This window comes from Oxyura jamaicensis, chromosome 4 (genome assembly GCF_011077185.1).
Source record: "Oxyura jamaicensis isolate SHBP4307 breed ruddy duck chromosome 4, BPBGC_Ojam_1.0, whole genome shotgun sequence".
NCBI classification, from domain to species: domain Eukaryota; kingdom Metazoa; phylum Chordata; class Aves; order Anseriformes; family Anatidae; genus Oxyura; species Oxyura jamaicensis.
In genome coordinates this window covers 77576089-77584881 of record NC_048896.1, presented here as the reverse complement: position 1 = coordinate 77584881, position 8793 = coordinate 77576089, and the positions used below count along the sequence as shown (strand labels likewise).

Genomic DNA, 8793 nt, shown 5'->3' with positions numbered 1-8793 from the left:
CGTGCACCAGCCCCTGCCAGTCGCTCTCGCTGCGGTGGGCGCTCATGGCTCCGGCCGCCGGCTCCGCCCGCCCCGGCCCACCGCCGAGCAGCCTGCGGGGAGAGGCGGGGCCTGGCGCTGGCCTGCTCGGGCCTGGCCGCGGCCGGCGGGGCGCAGCGGGGCCCCGGGCCGCCTCCCCGCGGCCGTGGTGCTCCGACAGAGCCCGGCAGGGCACGGCAAGCCCGCCCGGGTCGTGCCACGGCCAGCCCTCCGCGCCGGTGTCACCTGGGAGGTGTTTCTCGCATCCTTACGCCCCCTTCTAACATCCTCCTCCTAAGAACACCTTCGTCCTAAATAACGTCGGGGCTCTGCTGCTGCCCCGGCTGCTGAGCAGCCAGAGGTGCCCTCACAACACCGTGGATAAAGGGATGGGCATCAGGGACTGTAGGGATTTTTATGTTTCATGTATGCAGCCAGCCCCCTATGAATTGTCCACATACTCACATTGTATATATAAAGCCAAACACACAAAGAAAAAAGTGAGGTAGGGAGCCATGTTCTCAAAATGTGATGCTGGAACAACACACACTTGCGGCACAGATCTGCATGTCACTCAGTGAGCTGCCCCAGGACTTGGTCTGGCTTGGTTTTCAGCCCACTAGTGCAGACTGATCCATCGGCACCAAATCCCAAGCATGATACCCATACGGTGCTGCATGCCCTCCTGCACACCTCTGTGGCTCAGCTGTACCCTTTGCAGTACTGTGGCCACAGCTGCAGCACAGTATATCCTCACAGACAATATCCGCCTGAGGCAAAACCACCTCAGAAATGTCTAACTTGGAAAAATTAGGTATAACAATGTTGGGGGAGATGGACCAAGACCTTCACCTAAGACCAAACTAGGCGAGCATCATATAATCATGGAATGGTTGGGGTTGGAAGAGACCTTAAAGATGGCCCAGTTCCAACCCCTCTGCCATGGGCAGGAACACTTCCCACTAGACCAAGTTGCCCAAAGTCCCATCCAGCCTGGCCTTGAACACCTCCAGGGATGGGGCATCCACAGCTTCTCTGGGCAGCCTGTTCCCATGCTTCACCACCCTCACAGTGAAGAATTTATTCCTTATATCTAATCTAAATCTACCCTCTTTTAGCTTGAAGCCATTACCCCTTGTGCTATCACTACAGCCCCGAGAGAGTCCCTCCCCATCTTTCCTGTAGGTCCTCTTCAAATACTGGAAGATTGCTAAAAGATCTCCCCAGAGCCTTCTCTTTTCCAGGCTGAACAACCACAACTCTTTCAGCCTGTCTTCATAGTAGAGGTGCTCCAGCCCTCATCCTCGTAGCCCTCCTCTGTACCTGGTATTTTTCTATTCCAGGTGCTTAATTATCAGTTTATATGGGAAGAAAGGTAGGCCACATATAAATCCAACAGGTACTCTCTTTAAATTAAGGTTATCAAGTTGAATAGATATCCATGGCTATCTGTATATAAGAAAAAGACCAAAAGAGCAGCTAGCTTTAATATGCAACTGTAGTTTGATAGGGTATATGCAGAGTTCATACATTTTACCTGCAAATTATAAATCAAACTTAGACATTTTCTCCAAATTATAGCCCATTTTCTTCTAGATTAGCTGTTCCTCAGCTCAGCACCCTGTAACTTTAGTGCTGTAGAGGGTACATTTGTCTTCTCTCTTTGTTCATATTTTTCTGTGGTTTATGTTGTCATGTGTGCAATATATCACAGTCTTGCATATCCTCTCAGGCTTCTCAAAAAACAGTTGAAAAAAAATTGCCTGGACAAATGGCAAATAATAAAAATTGCATGAAAAAGAACTATAATTTAAACCCTCTCATTAAAAGAATTGTTAATGATATTAGAAACCCCATCATTTTCACAGTACTCTAATAGTTAAAGCTATACCACTGCTAGCACAGATGAACCAGACAATCTGTTTCCAAGTTTTTCTTCTCATTTACAGAATTTTTCTCATTTGTTTTCTCGGTCTTGGAGTACTCCAGGCTCAGAATGCTCTTGCAGAAAGAGCTCTGCTTGTAAAAAAGATAACTCTCTAATAGCCCTCATTTTTTTGAAGGATGTCACTCATTTTAATCCCAAAGCTGCTTACAGTTCCAACAAACAAAGTTTTCACTTTTATTGATGATAATTATTCAAATGAGAAGAAAATATTCATGAAAGAGAGGTTATTAAAACAAAAGGAACTCTAAATGTTTCCAGCTCTTTCGATTTTATCAAAGGTCTGATGAGAGCTAGTGTTTTTCAGAAAGCCCAAGCTCTTGGATGAGAATAACCAATTTCTTTTGAAGTAAAAGAAAGATTCAGGGGAATAAATAAAAATTAAGCTGAAGTATGCTTTGAGTGTGCTTGATAGGATCAGAAAGGAAATAAAAGAATCCAAATATGTATTTTTAAATAACCACTTCTAGCGCCTGATAGAAACCTTTTGGCAACTTCTTCAGCTTTTCTGATCCTCTCTGTCTTACTTACCAGTGGTTACTGCAATGCTCCCATGGAATGGACCTGGCCAGGACCAGGTTGCTCTGCTGGGCTCTAGGCAGAAATGCTGATATATATCCTTCCTACCTTAACTCACACAAACAAAACAAAAAGATGACTGAAAATAAGTATTGTCAGCCCCATTTTATAAGTAAGAAACTGAAGAGAGAAGCCATTTTCTTGCCCAAGAAAAGCAAAAGTTTCAAACATAAACATAACCAGGAAGCAGAATTGCAGATTTCAGGAGCCCAGTCTGCCACTTGCCTTGCAAAACTAACATGTCTTAGTTCTTCTCCTACCTGCTGCAGGTACTGCTTTAGCACCATCACCTTGCCAACATCAGAATAATATGGTATTGTCATTGAATGTCAGATAAAAAGAAGTCAGCTCTCAACCTTCCTCGTCAATTAACATGCTGTTATCTTTGTCTCTAGATCTATAATCTTCTTTGCTTTCCTTCGCCATGCATTTACTAGATAAACTTATCTGTTTTTAGTGCTTCATCTCTCTTCTCTGCAATTCTGCTTTGTGATCAGACTTCCTTGGTATCTTGAGTTCATCTATCTTTTCACCAGATTGCCCTCCACTTCTCTAAATATTTTCTACGTTTTGTTCAGAAGGCTCTGGACTTTCTAAAAACCTCTTTTTTTTTTTTTTTTGGCTGTGACAAATTACACACTCAGAATCAGGTCTGAGGTGCTCTAGCTCTTTTATGCAACTACTTAGGTAGGAGATTGAACCAACAGTTTTCACTTACAGGAGATTTAATCAACAGTTTTAAAACACAGCTTTCAGTAATCAGTGTCTTTGTCAGACATTAAGAGAGAAAACAACCTTGTTTTATTGTGTGTGTGTGCATTTGGTTGGTTTGTTCACTTGTGTGTTTGTTTTTACCATGGGCAAGCCAATGAATAGATCACTTCCAATTCTGCTGCTTATTTTTGTCATTTATCTACCCCACTAACATGATCATTACATCCGTGTCCAACTCTAAAAAAATATATGATTAAAAAAACAGTGTAAATCCTTAAGATCTGGACAGGCTACATAATTGAAATGTAATGAAAACATGTAGTACTTGTCCCCTGAAGGATGATTCAATCTGACTCTCCACAGATGTTTCAGGGCTCCATTTAATCAGGGTTTAAATACCTCAGAGTAAGGATCTAACCTATCATAAATAAACAGATATTTTAGTACCTTTGGTACTTTATAACAGCATTTGTCTGTTTCATATTTTTGTTAGTCTGATGCTAGATAAATACATGCTAAAACCCTCATTTGTGTGTTTTGGAGAAAGCATCCTATGTTTGTGGGTGGTATTACCATCTTTAGCATTTATGTTGTTTTCTTTCCTTTGATTTTTTCCTTTCCTCATCAGAAGCTGCTTTTTGTCCATTTATATTCCAGCTGTGCCTTCTCAATTTTCTCAGGTTCATTGCTGGTTTCACTACCCTGTATCAGCTCTTCTACTTCACATGCATGATCTGTCAGCAGGACAATATGATCTGCAGATCAGAAGCAGTTTAGCAGTTATTCATTTACGTTGAATCCTTTTGTGCCCAGTCAAGTCCATGAAGGACACATCTTGGGCAAACAACAACGATTTTTAAAGTGATGGTGTTTTTTTTTTCTCCTCAACAGTTTTGGACCTTCAGTATATAACATCCCTTTGTATTTTAGGGGCTGCATTAACATTAAAATTGGAAAATCTCTTTTTTTCCTAACTTTTTTTCTGTCTTTTTCTTTCAGCTGTTTTATGACTGCTAGCTGGAGTGACTGGACACTGGAATCTAGTAGTGTCTGCCTGCTCCAGAGAGAGAACAAGAGAACTGAGGGAAGAAACAGGAGCTGTGTGCAGGATGGCTCTAGGAAGGGGCTAGGCAGTGAGATCTGACCAAAGGAAGGAAGGGACACGAAGCAGCAACCAAAAGGGAGGTATTGGGTAGGATATTCACTGAAAAAAAAAATTTGAGGGAAAAGCTGGAAGGTGGTGGGACAGAGGAGAGATGGCAAGTTGGAAAACAAGCTGATTTTGAAAATCAGTGAACACATATAAGCAATAGAACAATCCTAACTGAGTTTTTCTGAGCAATTTAGAATCCAAATTCAACTGTGTTCTGTTGTGTAGATTTTATAGGAGTAATATGCCATATATAACTTCATCTGGAAGTTCTTTGAACACTTTGTTGTTGTTGTTGTTTTAAAGGCTTATTTCTCCAAGACACTGTTGCAGTGTCTAACTCTTAGGCACACTTCTGTCAAAGAAATCTTGGACCTCAGGTGGTACAGAAGGTTTCCTTGAAAAAGAGCTCTTTGGCTGCTTCCTATCTAACTACGTCTGAAAGGCTCAGAAAATGGGTAGGATTGTGGGCATAGGTGTTTGAGCAGGTCACTGTCCCCTAGACATTATCAGTAAACACAGAACTGCTCAGTACTCAGCCTGACATGGACTTCAGTGAAATCCCCAAGGAACACCACCCACCAGGCTGTGGATGAGCATCTGGAAATGCTGGGGAGAGTTTGAATCCAACTCATCCAAGAAGGCACCAAGTTCAGAGCACATGTAAAATTAATTGATTAATATACTAATTGATTGTTATACTAGTGATAGTAAATAACTGTGTAAGGATTATGAGTAAGTTATGTTTGCCATCAGAATTCATGCTCCTCCTTCCCCTCGACATAAGAACAAGGAAAACTTAGTAGGAACTATAACATAAAAGTAAAGAAAAAAGTATAAAATCTCAGAGCCTCTTTCAAGGCCTTGTTGTTGTAATTGAATATAGACTTAGTGTAAATGGATTCTGTTTTCCCAGAGGCATCAAACTCCTCCTGTCAAGACTCTCTCACTGCCCTCCTTCTGCATTGTTATTATTTCCCTTAAAATATCTTGCTACTGATGGAACTAGAAATGCAATATAAGATCAGAGAAAATATTTTGTCAAGTGATTCAGACAGGCACAACCGACGGGTTCTGAAGAAACGTGTACTGCATTTTATGTTTGCCTAAGTGTGTTAAAAAATATAAGAAATATTTCATTTTACTGAGGAATCCAGGTAGGGAGTTGAGGCTACTGTCTTTTACTATGAAATTGAAGAGTGACCTAGTACTGTCATCAGATCTGACATATGAGTGGCTTTTCAGACTCGTATGTTCATTTTTCAGCTGGTAGAGTATATCAAATCCTGGAAAGCTGTCTGACCATTCCAGAGACATTTATTGCTGTGACCACACCAGATTCTTTGGTGCAAAGACCCTCGCTTTCCATATGTGGTCAATACCCAGCAGTCTGTAAGCAAAGGAGGTGGAGATCCTGCCCTTCCTAGACAATTTGGAGGGAATAAAGAAAGAAGTCTCACTGACAGAGGACATAAATATAAAAACGAAACAGAGATTGTTAAGAATATCACAGCAAAAATAATTTTCCATTTGAAAACATGTCTGGAACAAATAATATATATCAGTTTTGGTATGCAACTTTTATGGAGTCATGAGGAATTTCATATCAAACCTATACCACGTCTTTGGATGGGCAATAGTACCCTACAGAGTCACTAAGCTGAAGTTTGCATGTTTTGTGTTCAAATTTTTCAGACCTTTGGAGCTTCTTCTCTTTCAGTCTGTTCTAAGGGAAGTTTGTTGAGCATTCTTTTATCTCCGTAGAAGTTTTTCCAGCTGGAAAAACAGGTAAATGTTAATGGAACAAAGAGCTGAATCTTGGGTTCCTATGTTCCAGATAAGACCATAACTGTATGGAAATAACCTCCTTCTCTTCACATAAATATTTAGTTAGAGCTTTAGCAAAAAAAAAATCAAAGGCTCTGTTTTTATGGCCCAGGTTTGTATCAGGTAGAAAGAAAATGAACCCTGTAATTCCCGTGTCACATGTCACAGTACCCATGGGAATGGATGCTGCCTCTTATCTTTTCTCCTACTACTTTCTTGTGTTGGTCATGCAGAATCAAAGCATCAGACTAAGAGCTGCTTCGTTTGGGTGAGATTTCTAATTGCTCAATGTTATAAAGCTTGTTCTTACACCTAGTAGAACCAGGGTGCTTACAAGCTCTTTTTAAGCATACAATTCCCCTCAAACTCGTCCCTCCAGAAGGACAAGATGTAGGGATTCCAAAAAGGAATTTCACTTGGCTTTTATATTTTACTAATGAGATTTTGATCCTATTAAATTAATCAGAGGAAATTATTATTGCAGTGAAAGTAGTCCTTTACCTTTAATTTATTCATTGCTGCTTGTTTTACCATTGAATTTCATACCTTTTTCTTTTTACTTCTGGCTCCTGTTTATTTTTTAAATGATCTCTTTTCTTTCACCAAGAAAGTTTCTTTTTCTTCATGCTTTTTGGTCACTGAATCAATTCAAAATTTAATCTCCTGGTCCTAGTGAGAGGTCATTTGTGGACTGTATTTTTATTTTTTTCACTCTGACAAATGGTGGAGTCACCAAACAGTTAGTACCAAGCAGAACCCTATAAAACCATGTAATATCAGAGCTGAGGGATCTGTCTTAGATTCAGCAGCAGATAGAAATCACAGGCTGAAGTGGGTACGCTCCCTGGCCATTGCCTCGTCCTCCAGAGGCAGCTTGGAGGGACAAATACGAATTATGACACAGCTACTGAATCATAATTTTAAGCCAAGCATACCAAAATAAATGAAAATGGATTTGAAATAATTTGCATATGCTGTGCAGAGCTGTGGTACTTTCTTTAGCCATCTGTCTTATATCTGCCTTCTTTTGCAAGTAAGGTTCCCAAAACCTGCCAACAGGGCACAAGGGGTGGTTTTGAGAGTCTGTACTAACAATCTGGTGTGGTTAGCTCTATGCAGAGATAAGGAGCCAAAGACACACAGGCCTCTGCTGAAAAGGTCAGGCCCTAAATGTTTGCTCCATCATGGACTTAAAAGATTTAGCTCAAGATTCTTAACTAGAAGTATTTTGCTTTACAGAAATGCATACATCTAAAGGCTGGTATAAATAAAATTAACTGGTGCTTTCACAAGTGGAGGTAGGGCCTAGAGGACCACACCAGTCAAACAACTTTAGGGCTAGAAGATGGGGAGACACCCATGGTGAAACTTCAAATGCTACGAGGAGCGTAATTCCCATCCAAACTTTAAGACATCTAGCCTTTCTGCTTTAAAAGAAGAAACAGTGCTATTGCCTAAAGTATGCTAAATAGTGCAGCCCCTTGTTTCTGTGTTTTAACAGGACAATGGACAACTCACGTACTCAAAGAATGTGTCTTTGGAGGAACATTGTCAGTTATTAGGACACCCAATGAGCTTGCAGGGCTTGCTCTCAACCGTTCTCAGATCTAGACTATTCTCAGTCTGTTCCTAAAATAGAAAAAATCCACACAGTAAAAAAAAAAAAAAAAAAAAAAAAGCCAAAGTTAAGGCACTTCCTTAGACATTCTGCTGATGGAGAGTGCAGAGCGCCCTCAAATTCTTCACTATTTGTGAATTTCACTAACAGCACAATGTCATTTTTTCTCAACTTCAGTGGTTGCGCTGATTCTGACACACCAGGAAAATGTATCTGTTTCAATTTGGTATTTAACAAGGTGCACAGATGGTGTTAAAAAGCAGGTAGAAGTGGTTAATCACCTGTGAATTTTAGGCATTTTTCAGCTGTCTGTAGAGGACTTTAGAAGTGCATTTTCTGCATGGATTTCTCCAGAATGATTTGCATTTTTGTGGTTGTTTTCAAATCAATCACCCCAAAGGGTTTGCGGCTCTTGTCATTCCAAAGCTATGAAGACCTACCCATGTCCACATTCCTAGCGCAACGAATGATTTGGGACCCGAATCCTGTGGTATTCAGTATTCGTGTTCAGGCATATCTGTACCTCGCTGCACCCTGAATTGTTTCATTTTACTGACACCATCTGTTTCTTGTGCCTAAACCAATTTGTATTCCATTTCAGGAGTTGTCTCCTATGCTCTGCTTTCTGACCTTGTAAATCGATCTCCTGTACAGTCTGTAACAAATACTTTCCTGAAATCTGGATGAATTATGTCAACGATTTTGTCTTTATCAATTCAGCAGTGCATTGAAATGACCCTAATACATTTGTCATACATGATCTTCTTTTAACAGAACTATGCAGCTTTCCCCTTACTAAATCACATCTCTAACTGAATTGTAATCTTCTCTGTAATAAATGTTTCCATTATCTTGCTCACTACTAAAGCCAATCTTACAAGTCTGTGTTTCCTTGGGTATTCCCAGTGTCTCTTTCTGACAGCTACAGAAGCCACTCAATAG

At 40.6% G+C, this 8793-nt stretch overlaps 1 protein-coding gene across 4 annotated transcripts in view; it reads right to left on the bottom strand.

Moving 5' to 3' along the window:
• The window catches only part of CCDC149 (coiled-coil domain containing 149), a 51790-nt gene extending 51554 nt beyond the window's left edge, over positions 1-236 (bottom strand). For 2 of the 4 annotated variants that reach the window (XM_035324754.1, XM_035324755.1), the window contains exon 1: positions 1-236. In XM_035324754.1, the coding sequence (XP_035180645.1) occupies positions 1-46 (46 nt within the window). In that variant the 5' untranslated portion in view covers positions 47-236. The other 2 variants (XM_035324756.1, XM_035324757.1) reach the window with 1 other exon arrangement.
• Positions 237-8793: the final 8557 nt, after the last annotated feature.